The 21,643-nt window shown below is 42.8% G+C and overlaps 1 protein-coding gene across 8 annotated transcripts in view; it reads right to left on the reverse strand.

Moving 5' to 3' along the window:
- The window catches only part of LOC139683039 (chromodomain-helicase-DNA-binding protein 1-like), an 81,322-nt gene extending 63,256 nt beyond the window's left edge, over positions 1-18,066 (reverse strand). For 2 of the 8 annotated variants that reach the window (XM_071577754.1, XM_071577747.1), the window contains exons 1-2: positions 17,698-18,062; positions 16,011-16,203 (exon numbers count right to left, since the gene is read on the reverse strand). In XM_071577754.1, the coding sequence (XP_071433855.1) occupies positions 16,011-16,063 (53 nt within the window). In that variant the 5' untranslated portion in view covers positions 16,064-16,203; positions 17,698-18,062. Of the gene's footprint in view, positions 1-16,010; positions 16,204-17,108; positions 17,254-17,273; positions 17,352-17,697 lie in introns of those variants that run through there. The other 6 variants (XM_071577753.1, XM_071577749.1, XM_071577751.1 and 3 more) reach the window with 6 other exon arrangements.
- Between the last annotated feature and the right edge of the window lie 3,577 nt (positions 18,067-21,643).

Here is a 21,643-nt window from a genome sequence, read left to right on the forward strand (position 1 = left end):
GAAGAAGGAAGGAGTTATTTAAGAAAAGGGACACAGTGACACACATGTATGTGTTTAAAGAAAACCCAAACCTTACATCTATCATCTCCTTACAAATAGGGGGAGAACTAAAGAAGAAGCAATTTCAAAATTTCACTTTAAATGCTACTACATTCATTTTGAATTTCTACAATTTTCAAACGATTCAAAAAATGCCACAAAGCAGCATTATGAGCTATCATAGCTGAAGCAAAGCACCTGGAAAACACAGTCTTGGTCCTCAAACCATGTATTTGCCTGCTGGTGAGTAATGCTCCATGAGAACAGCTTATTTTGACATTGGTGTTAATGCCCTCTCCAACCTTCCCCCAACACACCACCCCCCTTAGTGGTGTCAGTACAGTCTGTAGAAGAAACAGATTCAGCTTTTAAAAAACATCCTACCAACTTACAGACCCCACAAAACAGTGTAACAAGTGAGCGCAAATGAACAGATCAATATTTCTCAAGACTCCTGTCCTGAAACAAAGTATAAACCAGTTCAAAACAATACAGAATTTAGGAAAAATAAAGAAATAAATTTAAGATGTAATGGGTTTTTCTTTTGGTGGTTTTTTTCAGTTTTAGTACATGCATAAACATTCCACAGTGCATCATCACAAGACTTCAGTTGCTTTTCCAAGTGCTTAAAATGCTACGCAGTCTAATACCTTTTCGCCTTTCTTTAAGGAAGATTATTGACGTAGCAAAAAAAACCAAAAACAAACCCAAACCTAAGAAACCAAAGGTACTCTAGAACTAATTACACTACACCATCTGTCAGCATCGCTCTAAGTTCAGAGAACCTGTTTGCCATAACTTTAAAAATCTAATTGTTTGAGCTTTTAAAGCTTGTAGGAAAAAACCATACAAGATATATGTTTATACACATTTCTAGCAGCTCAGATGACATTTTCTTGATCCACTAAAATGAATACTGTAATAGCTATTATAGGGCAAAGCCAATCATAATGAGCTTGAGAAAAGTTCACATTCTTTTGAGAACTTAAAAGACAAGCAATCCAACAACTTCTATCAACAGCATGCCAGAAAGAGGTTTAATCCTCCTTGAGGTCGAAAATATATACAGTTTAAGACATCATCTACATTTTCTAGAAATAATCACTGCAAGTTATCATTGCTAACCAAGCTGCAAGAGAAAGCATTTCAGGCTATACCAAAATTTGATTTTTAAAACAGCTGTTCCATTACGGGAAGAGAAAACACATCCCCCCCCAGAAAAACACAACATATTTTCATGATAGCAAGACTGTTTCCTTTCATCCTTTTATTAAAAGACTCAGAATTTAAGTTCTATAATATAGGCATTTAAATGGTAAATCCATGGAAACAATAGCTGTGAGGTAGTCCTATTTTAACATCCTTGTCACATTTTTTTCCTCCTTTGCCCGTGGGCTTCTTTGATTTTCCCTGCATTATCTGTGGTGTAGCATACAAGCAATTCCTCTTCTAACTGAAGAGCTTTAAATATTACCTGATGCTGTCCAGCTAGGGACCTGTGTTGGTTTTGGCTGGGGTAATTGCCCTCATAGTAGCTAATATGAAGCTATGTTTTGGATTTGTGACCAAAACAGTGCTGATAATTCAGCAATATATTTGTCATTGCTAAGAAGTGCTTACACAGAGTCAAGGCCTTTTCTGCTTCTAGTACCACCCTGCCAGTGTGAGTGCACAAGAAGTTGAAGGGGACACAGCCAGGACAGCTGACCCCAACTGACCAAAGGAATATTTCATACTGTATGACATCATGCTCAGCAGATAAAGCTGGAGGAAGGGAGGACATTCAGAATGATGGTGTTCTATATTCCCAAGTCTCCATTACTCATAATGGAGTTCTGCTTTCCTGGGGATAGCTTAACACCTGCCTGCTCATGGGAAGTGAATGCATTCCTTGTTTTGCTTTGCTTGTGTGCATGGCTTTTCTTTCCCTATTAAACTGTCTTTATCTCAACCCACAAGTTTTCTCACTTTTACCCTTCTGATTGAATCCCCCATTCCAGGGGGAAGTGAGTGAGTAGCTGTGTGGTGCTTGCTTGCCACCTAGGGTTAAACCATGACAGTCCTTTTTGGCACCTTTTTGGCTTGAAGGGTTTGTGATAATGACAGATTGACTAGGATGTGCTAGACAGAATTTATAGCTGTTATTGCTGTTTAGCTATTAATTGACAGGATCCTGTGCTTGCTATGGTGCTTGTTTGCCTCACTGTATATTAGTCTACTGCTCATTAGTGGCTGCTTTTTCCTAGAATTATAAACATTTAGGTTGGAAAAGACTTCAAAAATCATTCAGTCCAGCCATTAACCCAGCACTGCCAAGTCTGCCACTAAACCATGTCCCTAAGGGCCACATCTACAGGTCTTTTAAATACCTCCAGGGATGATGACTCAACCACTTCCCTATGCAGCCTCTTCCAATGCTTGACAAACCTTTCAGTGAAGAAATTTTTTCTAATATCCAATTTAAACCTCCTCTGACAGAACTTGAGGCCATTTCCTCTCATCCTGTCAATTGTTACTAGGGAATAGAGACCAACACCCTCCTTGTTACAACCTCCTTTCAGGTAGTTGTAGAGAGTGATAAGGTCTCCCCTGCCCCTCCTTTTCTCCAGGCTAAACACTCCCAGGTCCCTCAGCTTCTCCTCATAAGATTTGTCCTCCAGACCCTTCACCAGCTTCATTGTCCTTCTCTGGACATGCTCCAGCACCTCCATGTATTTCTTGTAGTGAGGGGCCCAAAACTAAACACAGGATTCAAGGTGTGGCCTCACTAGTGTTGAGTACAGGGGAATGATCACTTCTCTAGGCCAGCTGGTCACACTGTCTGCTACAAACCAGGATGCCATTGGCCTTGGCCACCTGGGCACACTGCTGTCTCACATTCAGCCAGCTGTTGACCAACACTCCCAGGTCCAGTTCCACCAGGCAGCTTTCCAGCCACTCTTCCCTATATCTGTAGTGTTGCAAGGAGTTATTGTGACCCAAGTGCAGGACCTGGCACTTGGCCTTGTTGAACCTCATACCATCGGCCTCAGCCCATCAATCCAGCCTGTCCAGATTCCTCTGTAGAACCTTGCTACATTCAAGCAGATCAACACTACTGCCCAACTTGGTGTCATCTGCAAATTTACTGAGGGTGCACTTGATCCCATCATCGAGATCATTGATAAAGATATTAAACAGGACTGTCCCCAATACTGATCCCTGGGGAACACCATTGGTAGCCAGCCACCAACTGGATGTAACTCCCTTCACCACAACTCTCTGGGCCTGACCATCCACCCAGTTTTCTACCCAGTGTACACCCATCCAAGCCATTGAGCAGCCAGTTTCTCCAGGGGAATGCTGTGGCAAACAGTGTCAAAGGCTTTATTAAAGTACAGGTAGACAACATCCACAGTCTTTCCCTCATCCACTAAGTGGGTCACCCTGTCAAAGGAGACCAGGTTAATCAAGCAGGACCTGCTTTTCATAAACCCATGCTGTCCGGGCCTGATCACCTGGTTGCATCTGACAAGACAGCACTCAAGATGATCTGCTCTATTACCTTCCCCAGCAGTAAGGTAAGACTGACAGGTCTGTAGTTCCCTGGATCTTTTGGCTCTTCTTGTAGATGAGCATCATATTTGCTACTTTCCAGTCAACTGAGACCTCCCCAGATAGCCAGGACTGCTGATAAATGGCTGAAAGTGGCTTGGTGAGCTCTTCTGCCAGCTCACTCAGTACTCTTGGATGGATGCCATCTGGCCCCATAGACAAGTAGTGTAGCAGGTCACTGACCATTTCCCCTTGGACTATGGTGACTTCATTCTGCTCCCCATCCCTGTCAGGGAGCTGAGTACCTAGAGAACAACTGGTCTTACTATTAAAGACTGAGACAAAGAAGGTATTAAGTACCTCAGCCTTTTCCTCATCCTTTGTCACTATGTTTCCCCTTGCATCCAATAAAAGATGGAGATTCTCCTTAGCCCTCCTTTTGTTGCTGATGTATGTGGGGGTCACCCTTTCTTGAGGTAAGGTAGATTAGCGGCAGTCAAGGAGGCAGAGACAACTCAGGCAGCAGTTAGACCAGAAAGCTTACACTGAGGATAAAGGACTTTATTCTTAGTTACAACTTTACTTTTATCTACTTTCTCACACACCGTGTCATCCCATAATTGATCAGTCAGCTCAGCCAAACATACATGGAAGAATTCTACTGGCCAAAAGGTCTCCTGCATTCTGCAGGTGGTTTCTTCCCCTTTAGGGGTGCACTGCAAACTGCTTTCATTCAAGAATACACTCTGACCTGCTCCATATCAATTCCTCAAACATTAGGGGGTCCACAGACCTGCTGAGTTAACCCCTACAGATGTATTTATAGAAATGCTTTGTGTTGCTTTTTATGGCAGTGGCCAGATTAAGTTCTAGTTAGGCTTTGGCCTTTTCAATTTTCTCCCTGCATAACCTCACAACATCCTTGTAGTCCTCCTGAATTCCCTGCCTCTTCTTCCAAAGGTCATAAACTCTTTTTTTTTTCCCAGAGTTCAGCCAAAGCTGTCTGTTCAGCCAGGATGGTCTTCTTCCCCGACGGCTTTCAGAACATAGGAATGGCCTGCTCCTGAGTCTTTAAGATTTCCTTCAAGAATGTTCAGCCTTCCTGGACTCCTCTGCCCTTCAGGACTGCCTCCCAAGGGACTGTCAATCAGGCCCCTAAACAGCACAAAGCCTGCCCTCTGCAAGTCGAAGGTGGCAGTTCTGCTGATCCCCATCCTTACTTCTCCAAGAATCATAAAACTCTTTATCATTTTGTGATTGCTGTGCCCAAGACAGCCTCCAACCATCACATCACCCACAAGTCGTCCTGTGTTCACAAACAACAGGTCCAGTGGGGTGCCTTCCTAATTGGCTCACTCACTGATTGTGTCAGGAAGTTCTCTTCCACACACTCCAGGTACCTCCTACACTGTTTCCTCTTTGCTGTATTGTATTTCCAGCAGACATCTGGTAAGTTAGAATTCCACATGAGAACAAGAGCTAGTGATCCTCAGACTTATCCCAGCTGTTTATAGCATATTTCATCTGCCTCTCCATCCTATAACAGACTCCCACCGGGATATCTGCCTTTTTGGCTTTCCCCTTAATACTGACACTTAAAAACTCAACCCTATCAGTGCCATCATTAAGCTCTAGACAATCAAAACACTCCCTAACATAGAGGGCTACCCCACCATCTCTCCTTCCTTGCCTATCCCTTCCAAAGTGTTTACAGCCATCCATTGCAGCACTCTAGTCATGCAAGTCATCCCATCACATCTTCATGATGGCAACTATGTCATAGTTTTCCAGCTGTACAATGGCTTTCCAGCTCCTCCTGTTTGCCTCCCATGCTATGTGCATTGGTGTAGGTGCACTTCAGTTGGGCCATTGATCCTGACACTGTTTTTTTTTTTGGGGGGGGGGGGGGGGGCAGAAGCCCTAATTCCTATGTGGCCATTCTCAGGTGCATCTGTAGTTTATAACACATCAATAACCCTTGTGTTTGCTGCCATGTGGATCTCCGTCCCCTACCTCCACTAAGACAGCAGACCAAAGGACCTCACTAGTTCCTCAAACACTGGCATGCTGCCTCCAGGCTTATCTCTAGATAGCCTGGGTTTATCCCTTCCCCCCTTCAATCTGGATTAAAGCTCTCAATGAGTCCTGCTAACTCCTATGCAAAGATCTTTTCCCCCCTTTGAGACAGGTGTACCTCAAGTGCTGAAGCCTGAACAACAGGCCCTGAGCCAGAGTCGACCTCTAGATGAACCTTCCAACCTAATGTTATATTTAGCCATGTATCTGCTTATTAGCCAAAATTCTGTATAATCCTCAGTAAAATACGATAATAAGATTACACCTGTGTAAACATGTATGCTTGTTAGTAAGATATATTGGTATCTGCTTATTAGTGAAGATTAGTATCTGCTCATTAATGAGATCTGAATGTATCTATCTTTCTGTATTTAGAGACTAGTCAAGTTCATGGAAGTAGATGGCTGGCCTTGTTTCACAGTAGATGGTCAAAATTGACCCTCTTGATTTTACTCTGAGCCCTGGCCAGGCTTTGAGTGAAACCCAAGGAGAGAAGGAAGCCAGATGTTTTTCTGCACTAAGTGATTATGTAAGCTTGTTTGTTTAACAATATAAAAGCTGGACCCTTTTCACAGCAAAGACAGAGACCTCACCTACAAGTGGACGCACTGTGTAGGATTTCCCAGTTACTGGGAGTGGTTCTCCAACCCTTCACTGTGATCAGGGGCTCCCCAGCTGACGTATGGGTCTGGATGATGCTGATGGTAATGTATTAAAGGGTGACTGGTGATGCATCTTTCTTAATCACTATAGACACTCTTTGTAGTAATGATTAGGTGCATTGCTAAGCTTATCCTTTTATAATTCTTTGCTTCTTTTGTAATTCTTTGCTGTTTTGCATTATAGCAAATTTATACAATTATTCTTTAAAGTTGGTGTCTGTGTTTCTTGTGCTGAGCCTCATCCCCTGGCAAAATAGTACCCCATCTGTTGCACTCAGACGTGGTGTCATGCAGACAAACCCATGATCTAAGAACTCATAATTCTGCCAGTGACACTAGGCTTGGAGCCAGGTATTGATCTGCTCGATCTTCCTGTTTCTTCCTTCATTATTCCTTGTGGCTGGAAGGATGGAGGAGAATATTACTTGTGCTCCTGATCCTTTAACAAGTCATCCCAAGGCCCTGAAGTCTCTCTTGATTGCCCTTGGACTTCTTGTTGCAACTTCCCCGCTGCCTACCTGAAAAAAATCAATAATGGATAATAATCTGAAGGCCATACCAGGGAAGGAAGCTTTCTCTTCACATCTTTAACCTGGGTCCCAGGAAGGCAGAAGACTTCCCCAAGTGGGTCTGGTCTGCATATGGGATCTTCTGTTCCTTTCACAAGAGAGTCTCCTACAACAACAACCTGTTTTCTTTATGGAAGCAGTTTTGATGCAGGGCATAGGGCGACAACCTCAGTGACACCTCCATGCTAGATGAACTACTGTCCTCATTATTATTCAGCTCCACTTGCAGTCTCATATCTATTATGCCAGGGCACCTGGGAAAGTGGGGCAGTCACAGAGGAGACATGCCTTCTGTGCCAGGCAGGCACTTATCTCCATTGGCCCCTATCCCTTATGTCACCATGTTCAGTTGGGAGGAGAGAGGATAGGGAGTCCTCCATATCACATACCTTGTCTGCGGGTCAGGCCTGACGCAGGGAAGGTAGGGTGTGATTCCAGTAGTCTCTCTCTCTCTCTCTCTCTCTCTCTCTCACACACACACTCCCTGATACTCCTCAGCCTACTCACTTCCTGCTAGAGCTCTGCCACTAAGTGGAGGAGTTTCTCTACCTAGCTGCACCTCCCACAGGTGTGCTCACTACTGACATCTGGTACTGGCATAAGAGCAGGGTACACCCTGCAGCCTGACACATCTTCCCACTGGAGCTCTATTAGGGCAGCTGTGTCTGTCATGGTGGGTGCAGAGCTTAGAGAGGCCATGGCTTTCTGCTGGGTAGATACCATTGCTCTCTGGAGCACCTCAAAGCATGTAGCCATGCATGAGCCCACAAAAGAGCAGGTACACCCCTGGAAGGCCTGAAACCATGGGTAAGGAAGGCTATGCTGGAGCAGGTACACCCCTAAGGTACTGCAGTCTGTGGATAAGTCCAAGCCAGAGCAGGGGAAAGGGGAGGAGTTGATTGCAATATTAAAGCCTAGGAAGTGGTCCAAAGGGACCAGTGATGGAGATTGTAGCAGAAATACATTTAAAATGTTGCAACCAATGATTTGAGTCACCTGTTATGGGAATTACTATAGCAGGAACCACCTGACTCAATGGAGGAGAAGCCTTACAAGAAGCAGTGCATCAGTGACCTGACCTGACCTGGCTTTGGTGCCCAGTAACTGCACCCAACATATCAACTTCTCCTGTCCCGAGTGACCACCATAACAGATGGAGCCCAAAGTCATGGACTAAATGAAATCAGTGGACATTTATGGACATTTTGCAGGGGTGGTCCATAGACTAAGGGAATGATATTTGTGTATTGTATCAAAGGATGGAAAGGGAGGTGGTGGTTAATGAGGATATATTGGATAGTGTGGGACCTAAGCATGATATAAATGGTATGGAATAAGGAAGGGGTGGAGAGTGTGCTGGTTTTGGATGGGATAGAGTTATTTTTCTTCATAGTAGCCAATATGGGGATATGGTTTGGATTTGTACTAAAAACAATGTTGATAACAGAGGGATGTTTTCCCTACTGCTGAGTAGTGCTTACACAGACTCAAGGCCTTTCCTGCTTCTCACACCACCCCACCATTGAGTAGGCTGGGGATGCACAAGAAGTTGAAGGGGACACAGCCAGGACAGCTGACCCCAACTGACCAAAGGGATATTCCATACCACATGACATCATGTTCAGCATATAAAGCTGAGGGAAGAAGGAGAAAGCAGGGGATGCTCAGAGTGATGGCATTTTGCCAAGTCACCATTAGGTGTGATGGAGCCCTGCTTTCCAGGAAATGGCTGAACACCTGCCTGCTAATGGGAAGTGGTGAATGAATTCCTTGGTTTGCTTTGTTTGTGCACATAGCTTTTGCTTTCCCTATTAAACTGTATTTACCTCAACCCATGAGTTTTTTCACTTTTACTCTTCGGGTTCTCTCCCCCATCCCACTGAGTGGGTAGCGAGTGAGCGGCTGCATGGGGCTTAGTTGCCAGCTGCGGTTAAACCACAACAGGTCCATAATTTGTCTAACTTTTCTCACAATGAGTAATGCCTATTAACACAAAATAGCCCCACTGACCTCTACAAGATTAATCCCTTGAAGTGGTACTACTAATTACTGAGATTCTGGTATTGTATCTCTAGCTTTAGGATGCAAGGAACATTAAAACTCAAATATTTCTTCAACCAAATACTCAGAATGCTGTCATAATTACCTGCTACCCAGTGCTGTTACATAAATATAATCTCAGGAACAGCAATTCTGATCCTCTGCTCTTCAGAGGTCATCTTACATAAGAGGACAAGCAAAGTACTTCATCTATTGCCCCCATCTCTTCTGTACAGTCCAGGGTCAGTGCCTTTTCTTTAGATGCTTTTCTTGAAACAGTTCAGCAAAAGGTGAAAGAGGACACCACACTTATCCTGTTGTGGACACCTAAAGTAGCTTAAAAGAGAGAGTTTGAGTACAGCACAACCAGCCTTTTTTTTCCCCTCTCAAAAAAGCCTGCCTGAAATTAGAAGGTAGAAGGCAATCTTCAGACACCTAAGCCTAAATTAGAACCTATAAGCCTTCCTCTCTGTGCTTCAAATAATGTTTATATTGTTTATATATCATATGTTTATATATCATATATATAAAACCCAGTAAAATTAAAACAGCATTATTTGATAAAATATATTCTTGAATAAGAAACCATACATTACATAGACTGTACTTTGTTCAATTGGAAAAAACCCACAAACAAAACAACCAAACTCAAAACCAACAACACTAAACAGAGACAGGAATGCATGAGACTGTACAAAACAGTTACAGGAGCATCACAGAACCATGAAAAAAAGAAGCAAAAGTGACGGATAAAGCAAGAATGGCCTCTTCCGACCTACTGAAGTGAGACTACTATGCAAACAAATCACTGCAGTGATGCCGAAGTTAACTGACAGTGCTAACCTGTAGTAGGCATGAAGGAATATATACTGAGTGAATAGCATGCTCTCAGTATGGGATTTCTACATGAAAAATTATCATTTCATGTATGTTGGCAAACCAATGTAAAGTCTACAAAGAACATCTTCCAGGATATGTAGTAAAGAAACTTCTCACACCCCTAGCCCTTGAGTCAAATAGTTGCATTTGTACAGCAGCAGATGTGAAATCTGATTTGGTATGAAAGTTTGATACTGTCTGTGGATATTATTGATATAGTCAAGAGCAACTGAAGAGAGATCCACAAAAGCAATATTTATTTTCAAACTATTTTGCAAGAAAAGCAAGATACTGTGAGTATCAAGACATAATTGTTACATGTTAATTTTTCAAACCCCAATTTTGGTAGTGCTTCCCCTCCCTCCTTCAGTTGCATTATGATCTCAGAAATGCTCAGTTAGGCTGATACCTACAGATTTTAGTATATTTTGTAGATTTTTTTGGATTATATAACTTACATGGATTCTCCTGAGTTGCTCACATATTAGGTGAGGTGGTATTAGAAGTTACTAAAGCTCTTTCTCACAGATTGTGAGCTTTCTCATGCCCTGCCAAGGCCGTGGTGTTTGTGAGAAACCACCTGTAGATAGCGTGAAGACAAAACACAAGAAGGCCTGGAGGTTCTGGAACTTCTCCAAGGGGCAGTTCTGAAGACCCCTATGGGTGGGGCACAGAAGGAAATGAGAGTCATGGTTGGTTATAGATATCTCATATGTTAATTGCTGGAGAAGTTATAAAAGCCGTTACATCCCTGGTCACGGGTGTGCATGTCTGTGTGCAAGTGTGGGCCTGTGCATGTGCATAAGTGAGTACCTGTTGTGTTTATAGTAAGTTCAATAGAATCTCTTGTTAAATTGTTTAAATTAGGCTATTAAGTGCTGTTAAGTTTAAGTAGTTAAAACCTTTAGGCCTAAACTGTTGGTCAAGTCTGAGGCTCAGTTTGGCAAGGTGGTCCACTCTGAACCCTGTGACTCAACAGGAGGGTCTTCCTTATTCCTTTATATCCTTACTCTTTTCCATCCCTAGCCTCTATGTAGATGTTTTTTGTCCATTTTAGCCTTAGATTGATTTTATATTTTAGTCCAATTTTTCTCTGTGTGCTTTAACCATCTAGTAAATAGTAGAGTGAACCTTGCCAATGAACTTTGTCATGCTTTCATTTTTATATTAAACCTGCTTTTGCTGATAGCTTTGCCAGTGATTCTTTGAGTGACCTAAAACACTCATTTGTGACAAATATCTATGGAATAAAATCAGAGTATGCTTTGGGGAGATGACAGGAGAGACAGACTTAAAGAAAAACATCACTGACAAACATTAAAAACAAGTATTGTCACAGAGTCACTAGTTCTTTTCAGTAGCCTTAGGTTTAGCCTCACTAGTTTACTTCTTAAAACAAGGTCCCCCGATCAGAACACACAACTAGGAACAGTCGGCTAATTTATATAAGGCACTAGGAAGAGAAACTTCAAGACAGACAGTTACACAAGCTATGCTGCAAAAGCACTGTTAGAGCATTTAGACTACTGTATAAGGTCTAGTTTGATAAAGGACCAAAGAGAAGATAATTTATCACTGATGATTTAGAGGGCATTCCTTACACTAAACTGCCTTAACAATCCTCCAATTTAAAAACAACAGGAAACAGAACATCAATTTGAGCAAAATAAAATTTAACCCATTAAAACCAGAAAAGATTAATTTCAGCAAAGTCTTTGAAAAGCATCTGAGATGACAGTTTACCCTGTTTTAATAAACCAGAGGTCCAAGGAAGGTCATGTATTTGAAGAGCTCCTTTCAGAATGAATAGAAGTAACAGACACTAAATGCCAAACTCTTAAAACTGAAAGTTCATAGGTAAGTTTATTTAGGCAAATACAATTCAAGTGGGCTTTTTTTTTATTAAAGGAAATTGAAGTACTCAATCTGATTTAGATGTGTAAAAGACATTCATCTTATTAATCACCACTAATATAAAGCAAAGGGAACAAAGAGTATTAAGTTCAGGCTACCAAGAAGTGTTATTTCCTGTCCTCATCTATTCTGAAGCATGAACTTGATTCCCTTTTCCTGACTTAGACCGACAACTCAAATTCATTTCTTGTCAATTAAAAATAAAGTAGAATGGTGAGACACTGTTATGGGTTTAGCCAAGTAGGCCAAGAAGTTAGGCTTTAAAGTTCAGATTAGGCCTGAAATTGTCAGATGACTTGAGCTGAGCGACAGACACAAAGACAAAACTAAAACACTTTCTTCCCCCCAACCCCCTTCTTCCCAGGCTACTTTCACTCCTTCATTTCCAACTTTATACCTCTTCCTCCCCATTTCAGGGACGGGGAGAAAATCACAGAATGGTTTTGGTTGGAAGGGACCTTAGAAATCTTCTAGTTCCAACTCCCCTGTGGAATGGGAGGTTGCAGTCCGTTCTCAAGAGCTTATCTGCCACTCCTTCCTCCTCACACTTTTCTCCTGCTCCAACATAGGATCTCTCCCACAGGACAGTCCTTCACAAACTGCTCCAGCATGAATCAGTCCTTCAGTGGAGTGTGGGTCGCCTAGGGGCTGCAATTCCTGACAGAAAACCTCCTCCTCTCTGAAGGTACAATCTCTAGAGGCTGTAGCTTCCTTCAGGGCACATCCACCTGCTCTGGCGTGGAGCCCTCCATGAGCTGTAGGGTGGATATCTGCTCTAGAGAGGTCTGCTCCACAGGCTGTAGGGAAATCTCTGTTCCAACGCCTGGAATACCTCCTACTCCTCCATCACTGACCTAGGTGTCTGCAAAGCTCTCTCTCTTGCATTTTCCCCCTCATTCCTCCCCTCACACACACTCTGATGTACAGCATTTCCTCCTTTCTTAAATGTTCTCCCCAGCTTCACTGGTTCCTGTTTGGCCAGTGGCAGATCTATTTTGGAGCCAGTTGGAACTGGTTTTGCCCAGCACAGCAGCAGCCCCTAGTCTCTTCTGATGGAGGCTGCTCCTACAGTCTCCTCACTACCAAAACCTCACCACATAAACCAAATTAACTCTCTCTCTACATATGCACTTTTTCCTTTTTTCCTAATTTGTATTACCTACTTCTACCAAAAAGAAACCAATAGATGAAAATACTTCCGCAATTATATTTGTGGAATCTTTCTTTTAACTCCCACTTAGGTTTCTTGAAAGAAGGAACTTAGAATAGTGGCTTTCAATTTATCTTTTTAATCTTCTGTGGAAGGTACGAGTTTATACAGTAAATTCAAGCCTGCTAACAAAGAGCTGGCTTTACTTAATTATTTTTTGTGGTCCACAGATTATTAAATAAACAAAGCAAATTCAATCCACAGAAATTAGTGTCTTGTATTAACATCAGCTTTTAAGAACATATGTCCTAGTTCACCAGGTGGGATCAGTTTCTCACTGTGTGGGTGTGACCAAAGCTATGTATTCTACACCTTCTATTCATTTCCCAAGAAGTGTTAACAATGGACCATTTGCAGCAGCTGCCCAGGGCACACCCGACTCCTCAGGGTATGAGCTGGGTGTGAAAGACACCTTGGAGATAAGAGTTGTGATAACTTCCCTTCAGGGAGTCCTTAGCACCTTCACACCCAGCCTGAGGGGGTGTGTCTGCTAATTGGCTATCAATTATTCCAAATACCCCATGACTCATCAGAGTCAGATTACTCATTGTGTAACTCCCTGCCCTGGGGGAGGTACTGGGTGCTCCCACCTGGACCTGAGGGGATATAATCTTGGGGGTTTGAGGACTTGGGGAACCTCTTGTTGGATCCAGAGGAGGACCAGAACCTCAATGGGAGGAGACCACTCTTCTCGGCCAGGCTGTGACTGTCATCTGTACCAAGTTTTTCACCTTCTCTACTTTGGAGTCAGGGGAACCACATGGGTCTCAGCACAGGGGCCAACAAACCCCATTGTGTTTGTGCCCCAGGGTGCTGTGTTACACTTCTGGGTTTTGTGGGTTAAAACCATTTTCTCTTTGTGCTATTGCATTTATTGTAATATTTTCATTAAATTGTAACTCTGATTTATAATCTCTCTTGTGGTGGGCTTGTTTCTGCTGTTGGTTTACCTTTAAACCAGCACAACATAAAAAATGGTAAGGGACCTTGATGCAAGAAGCCACTTTCTGCTTCCTGGAAAAAGGAAGTACAATTGCACCCCAGACACCTGCTTTCCAGTTAAGTTTTACTGAGTACACCTTTTTTGACCTACAGAGATGTAAGGTCTATTCAAGAGTTTCCTGATAGCAAATGGCAAGCACACAAATAGGTTTTCCAGGATCTGTCTGAATTAGGCTACAGGGTTAATGACTGATACAAGCATAAGGGAAAAAAGTTTAAAATTTTAAAACTTCTTTATAGCTTTAAATTGTGCTCAGCAGCACATTTAAGATACAAAACAAAGTCTTACTTCACAGGTAACTATCATGTTTTAAGTAATTTGCATTTTCCTGATATTTGCTTATAATAAAGTTGTCTGAATGCTTTTTTGATATTTAGTTGGTTTAGTCTTGAGAATTGCTACAGCTTTTGAGTAACTTTGATATACTGTTATTTACAAGTGGTCATAGTTTGATATGCAATATTATTCCTACATTAGCTTGGTGGCTTATTTGAAGTACTAAAAAAACTTACTAAATACAAAGTCATCAGAGTTGTCCCCAGTAAGTTAATGTTTATTGGGGAGGCTTAGTTAAAGCTCTCTAAAAGTTCAGAAAACTAGCTTTGGTCACACTGCTTTATTTTGTTCATGTTCCTCTACTCAATTGACAAGGCTTATTGTTTGGTTGGGTTGGGGTTTTTTTGGTTTTGTTTTTGGTGGAGTTGTTTGGTTGGTTTGGGTATTTTTTTCATTTTAAGTAATCCAGAATATTTTGCCACTTACTAGAAGAAATACAAAATTTGTTTACTAATTAAATAAGTACCATCTTTACTAGAAGTAGAAATCTAGCAACAAAAAAAGCTTACAAATTATTCACAAGATTCAGGAGCATACTAACTTTCTAGAATATTTCTAGGTATAACATCAAAGCTTGACATTAACAACTTTTTTGTATTTTTTTAAGTTTCTTTAGTTTTACTGTTCATAGGTTTCCTACAAATTTACACCTAATATTACCTAAACACTTCTCTTTTCCCCCTTCCTCCCACCCCATTACTCACTATGCTACATGCTGGCTTACTGGCCAGCATGTGCTGAATGATCAGCTGGTCATTATCTTCTTGGTTTTTTTTCACTTGGGCCAATAATTTAATCTATCCCCTCTACCCAACTGGCTCTTTTCCTAAAGCCCACAGAACTCAGTTTTCTTTATGACCTCTGACTCATGAAATCAACTAACAGGTTCAACAGGCTGTGATCAGAAAAAGGAGGAGACAGACAAAACAGATGGGTAGACTAACAGCATGATCACAACAGCTTCTATTTGTAAGTTTGCCTTGCCTTCTTAAATCTGAAGCATTCATCATATTCCCAGTTTTAGAAATATTAATTTCTTAGCGCAGTAGATACTTGTTCAACTTAGCAGTGTTCTAGAATAAGAATTCAATTCCACCCCTACAAGTTCACTGTTATCCTTATCTTGCAGCAGGGAAGTTCTAACCAGGCTTTTCCAACCAAGTGAACCCTCTACACATCCTAGAACATCAGTAATCAACATTAGAGGAGCAGATTGTTTTTTAATTAAGAAAATAGCTGGGGAAACTGTACTTTCACTTTGGAAAACAAACATGAAGTTAACACTTTCCATTATACTGCTTTGACAACTCAATAAAAATTAAAAAAAAAAAAGAAAGCCTCCCTGGAATTAACAGTCCACTGTTACAACTTTAGAGATAGCATAGTTTGGGGGTTATATAGCACGTATTATGTATGCATGCCATGTACTCTATAGATAGACATGAGCTTTACTTTATCATTTCAATCTAATCTGTTTAAGCTTTTGACACTTCAGACAACTTTTGAGGAAAAAAGTGATGCTGATAGAGCTTAAACAGAATTAAAATTCTATTATGTAAGGTATATACATGATTGTTACAGTCATTAAATGAAACTAACTGATTCTAACAAGCAGATTAAGCATCTGTAAAAAAGCATGGTCAGTCCACTTGCTCACCAGGAAGCTTTGGCACAAAGTTAAAACATAAAGCAGTTCTAAAAAAAACAAAATAAAGGAGAATATGTAACCAAGGACTGAACGTGCTTACCTTGACTCTCCACTACTGTTTCTTACAATGTCTTCATCACTGTGCCCATTCATTGTAAATATTAAGAAGTTTAAAAGATAAATAGAAGTCCACTCAGGTTAGAAGGCAGATATCAAGAAGTTACTTCTTGGTACTCTGTTTTCCAGGTGATTTTTTTACTCAACTGTTCTCTGCAAGATTTTTCCCAAATTGCCTAAAATAGTAAAGGAAAATGTTGACATAATTTGAAATATTTGATGGTTGCAACTGAAACATACTGAAAATAACCTATCCTGTCATAACACCACCGAAAGGGAGTATCTATCACATTTGGCACCTTCTTTTTAATTGAAAATAGCTTTTGGTGTGCCATAGTCCTGTCTTAAGAACAACCTGATCTTACTTTTTAAGGAAAACAGTTTCCTGAAATACATAAATAAAAATTATGACTATTAATGCTCTAAGATCTGATTAGCAAAATCATTTTGGCACAAAACACATATCGGAAGCAGTTCTAGACAGACATAAAGTTTACATTCTGTTGGGGGTAGTTTAAAAAATGGCTCAACTACATCAAGCTAACAAGATGCCACAGATTGAGTGATCGTTATTTAATACACAGGAACATCTTAAATCAGATCTCTACCATGTCAGATGCACCTAGGAAAAGTTTAGATTCACTTTAAATGGAATGCAAATATGAACTCATTGTTAATAAGCTAAAGAGCAACGCCTCTCACAGATTTAGTTGTGTGAAAGCGAGTAGGGGCTCGCCTGCAGGTTGCCGGCCCCGAGGTGCTCTTTAATACAGCCCAACGTACAGCTCATTATGGAGGCGGGGCCGCCTCGCTGCGGGATGGAAAAAGCCCTGTGCTGTGACACTATCTCAGACACCAGGGCCACTCCAAATAGTAAACAAAGACAATGACGGAAGAAAAGTTATAGGAAAGAGCCCTGTAACCCCAGAGAAGCCGCGAAACGAGACTAGGACCCCCGCGGCGACGAGCCAGGCAGCTTGGTGGTTCCTCACGGATCGGCCGCTGGCTGCCCAACGAGGCCAAGATCCGCGCTATCTGCCCTCCCAGGCCCAGGGTGCGAACACTCTGCCGCTTCCGGGACCTGCACTCTCTGGGCCCCAGGAAAGATCTTTAGTGGCCATGAAACTCTCCTTGTCAGCCACTCCCTGCTCCGCGCCGATCCTGCCCGACCACCCGCACCGCGCTCTCGCGGCCTCCCGTGACCGACCGCTCCCGAGGAGAGCCTAGGCCAGTGCTTCCTCCCTACCTCTCGCGAGTTCACCTCCCGCCCCCGAAAACGGCCCTCTGCTGGTGGCGCGACCCGCACAGGCGCCGCTCCTGGCCAAGGCTCCCCGGAAGTATTGCCAAGGCTGCCACTGTCTTCCCTGCTCGCCCCTCCCAGCGCCCCCCCCCCATGGCTAGAGAAGAGCGAAGGCCTCCCAGCCGGTTCGTCACACTCCCCCCGCAGGACCCAGCGAAAGAGGCTCAATCCCGACTGCCCGCCTCAGCTCTCACAGCTCTCTCCCTCCCTCTTCAGAAAACAGCGACCGGATCCAGGGACCCAGCGGCACGCTGGGCATCCAACCTCTTCTTCTCAACGCCAGTCGCCTCCATTCATCTTCGAAAGCGACAACCACCGCGCAACTGAGGACCAGGGCAAAGGAAAGGAGCCATGGCGGGCCTCTGCCTACCTGCGTGTGTGCGTGCCCGCCTTGGCTTTCCTAGGGCTGCTCTGGTCTGAGACGGCGCTACACCCCACGAGGAGGTCTGTGCTGCAACCTAAGGTCGGAGGCTGCTCCTGCGGCCGCCACAAGGTCTGGGCCGCCGGCTCCTTACAGGCCCACGCGGTGGGCTCGCCTGCAGCCCCCACCGGCTTGAGCAATAGGGCCCCAAACCGAGCAGGGAGAACCCTGGTGAGTAAGTGCTCTGTTGCTCCGCCGCCGTTTCTTATGTCCTCCCAACCACCGCCATCGCGCTGCCGTTCCGCTCAACCTCCTCCTCCATTAGTTGAATGGAAACCCTGGACGTGATGTCAGTCCTGCGCCCTGGGACAGAGCAGGGAGGAGGAGGAGCAACAGTCGGGAGGGGACGGCGCCGCCGGGACAATGGCGGCAGGAAGGGCCACTTGGAGGGCATGGCGCAACGGCTTCCTAGTTGCGCCGGATACTGCAGGGCGCAGCAGCGAACGGGCGCTGGGGCGGGTGCCGCTCTTGGTGCCTGCTGCAGCTCCTGTGTGAGGGGGCAGGGCGTGCCCAGCGTAGCAGGAAACCTGGCCTAAGTCACACGTTACTGTTTAGTGTGGTGTGGTTTGTGATTTTTTTTTTCGGGTTTTTCCTGTCTAAAATCAGAGCCCCCTAACAAACACGTATGCATTTCTTAGTCTTCCTATGCAGTTACAGTTAGCATTAAGGCATATTTAGGAAGGCTTGGCATGCAGCTGCACAGAAAACACTTGCCTTCATGAGGAAAGCATCCCCCAGCTGGAGGCAGAACACTCCTTCCTCTTGATATCTAACTCGAGTTGTTTTGAAGTGATGAATAAGAAAGCTGTTTGTTTAAAGTGGCTCATGATCAGAAAAAAAAAAAAGTAAATAGTCCTACTGCTGGAGTCTACCTGTTCCCAGAGTGGAAAGAAAGTAGTGGCTGTTTCAGTGAAAAACTTATGTTCTGAGCAACACAATTACAGTGTTGGAAAGAGGAAGTAATTTATCTTCTTTGTCCTCTTTGGACTCCTACATATCATGCTGGTTTGGGCTAGGGTTTAGTTAATTTTCTTCATAGTAGCTAGTATGAAGCTATGTTTTGGATTTGTTCTGAAAACAGTGTTCATATTTCAGGAATATTTCTTTTATTGCTGAGCAGTGCTTACACACAACCAAGGCCTTTTCTGCTTCTCACACCACCCCACCACTGAGTAGGCTGAGGGTACACAAAAAGTTGAGAGGAGACAGTCAGGACAGCTGACCCCAACTGACCAAAGGGATATTCCATACCATATGAGATCATGTTCAGCATATAAAGCTGAGAGAAGAAGAAGGAAGGGGAGGATGTTCGAATTTATGGCATCTGTCTTCCCCAAGTAACCGTTATGCATGATGGAGCCCTGCTTTCCTGGAGATGGCTGAACACCTGCCTGCCACTGAATTAATTCCTTGTTTTGCTTTGCTTATTAAACTGTCTTTATCTCAACCCACAAGTTTTCTCACTTTTACTCTTCCAATTTTCTCCCCCATCCTGTCACCAAAAATGTTGTGAAAATAAAACTCTAGCACTGTAATTTCAGTATTAGAAAGCAGGCATTACTTTATTTCAGCACTGGTTGTGTGGGGGATCACTCCTCCTAATATGCACATGCCAACTATCAAAACTTTTAACTATTTATACATTTTAGCAAACAAAGGAATTAGTGTTCATTGGTTACAAGTTATATAGTTCTCTTATTAATTAGTATTCTCATTGGTTAATGATTCTCTCGCTTCTCATGCTAATTAGTCTGCATGCTCAGTCTTTCTCTTCTTTTGGGTCTGTGGGTTTCTCAGGTCAGTGGTCACAGATCTCCCCCTACCAGAATTACCTTTTACCCAGTTGGAGCTGATTTCAGCACAATTGCAGAGTTGGCTTTACTAGTTTCCTCCCTATCCTGGGAGTTCTGCCAAATGTCCTTGTGGCACATAAGTTCTGCATTTCCTCCCAAGTTTTGTTAGCCTCCCCCCCCCAGGTCTGAGATCATTGAAGCATGTCAAGCTCTAAACTTTAATTTGTTTTTCTAACATATGGACATCACCTGGAGCTTGCTTGCTAGCTAGCTGCTAATCTGTTTCATGGATTAAATCTCCCTTTTTGTTGATTAGGCTTGAAAGTTTACAAAGACCAAACATCAAAGAACATCCTTTCTTAAGAAATTTTTACATATTCCACATTTTGTAACAATTAGGCAGAACCTTGTTTCATAACTCCTTTCTCATTCCCTGTAACTGAGCATATTGGTAACTGTTTCTGACTCTTGAGATGTCAGTATCAGCAAGACTAAACGCTATTTGTTACAATTAAAGATTTTCCCAACAATCTCACTATGGGGGGAGTAAGTGGATGTGTGGTACTTAATTGTTGTCTGGGGTTAAATCATGACACATATGTAATCACACTTCATTATGCTAGGGAGGACTGTGGGGTCATTACTGACCAAGATGTGGTACCATACTTGGAATTTTCTTCAGCACCCTGCAAGAGTAAAAGAGATTGAGATTAACATGAATAATAGTTTGCTCATGAAGGAAGAAAAGGCTTGAAAGAAGAGAGTCATTATGTGGATATGCCAGAGCAAGGTGACTACATTAACTGTCAAATCAGTTCATACCTGAAGATTTGTGTTGGCCAGGAGTCACAGTAAGTCAGTTAGAGATGTTTGGCCTAGGGTTTATCTCATGGCTGCTCCCTCTAGGGTGAGCAAAGCTGTGCAGCCAAGGCACCTGCCATCCCCTCAATAGGGCTGTAGGGGTTTCCTGTGGCTGCTCCTTCAGCCCACCAACTGTTGGGATCAGCTGTTATACAAAGCAATGCCATCTCCTTTTTGGAGCCAGACTGCAGCAGCAGGGGCTAGGTGAGGTACTTCCACTAGTCCATCTCTCAACCACCATAGAAAATACCTCAAAATCTCAGAAGTTACAGAATAAACTTTATTCCCCCCTTAGAAATAATAATTAAAAAAGCATAAGAAGGTGTTTAGACAAGAAAATAGCTTCAAAGCCTGCAAAAAAGCTGTATTAGATTATATTCTTTCTTGAGGCATGTAAGTTTGCTTACGTCAGCTTAAGGGATAATACTTCATTGTGATAGACAATGACACCACAAGATCAATGGAATTTAAACTCAAGAATGTCAGAATGAAAGTGCTTTTAATTAAATTCAAATTTAAAATTTTAATTTAAATTAAGATAACCCTGAAACACTACCAAGGTTTACTGGGTATGACTGGGATGGAGTTCATTTTCTTTGTAGCAACCCGCATGGCACTGTATTTCAGATTTGTAACTAAAACTGTTGATAACACTGTTGTGGCTATTGCTGAAAGATGCTTGCACAGCATCCAAGCTTTTTCTTTTTCCCACTATACCCCAACAGCAAGTAGTCTGGGGGTGGGCATGAAGGCTGTGAGGGAACACAACGTGGACAGGTGACCTGAATTGGCCAAAGGAATATTCTGTGCCATACAATGTCATGTTCAGCAATAAAAACTGAGAGGAGAGGGTTTTCGGAGACATAGCCATTGCTCAGAGACTTGCTGAACATCAATCTGGTTTTGGGAGGTGGTGAGTGGTTTTTTTTGCATCAATTGTGATTTTGTTTTCTTTAATTTTCTTCTTTCCTTATTAAAGTATCTTTAGCTTGACCCACAGTTTTCTTGGTCTTCCTATTCTTTTACCTGTCCTGCTTGTGTTGGGGTTAGGTTGAGTGAGTGGCTGCATGGTGCTTAGCTGTTGGATAAGACCCCCAGTCTGCAAACATTTTGAATATTTTCACAGTTTTCTGGCATTCCTCTGATAAGTATTTAGGGCAAAGGAGTTCAAGAGGGCTGGACATTCTTCAAGAAGAAAATCCTAAAGATGCAGGAGAAAGCTGCCCCCATGTGCTGAAAAA

The sequence above is a fragment of the Pithys albifrons genome, chromosome 26 (genome assembly GCF_047495875.1).
Source record: "Pithys albifrons albifrons isolate INPA30051 chromosome 26, PitAlb_v1, whole genome shotgun sequence".
Classification (NCBI taxonomy): Eukaryota; Metazoa; Chordata; class Aves; order Passeriformes; family Thamnophilidae; genus Pithys; species Pithys albifrons.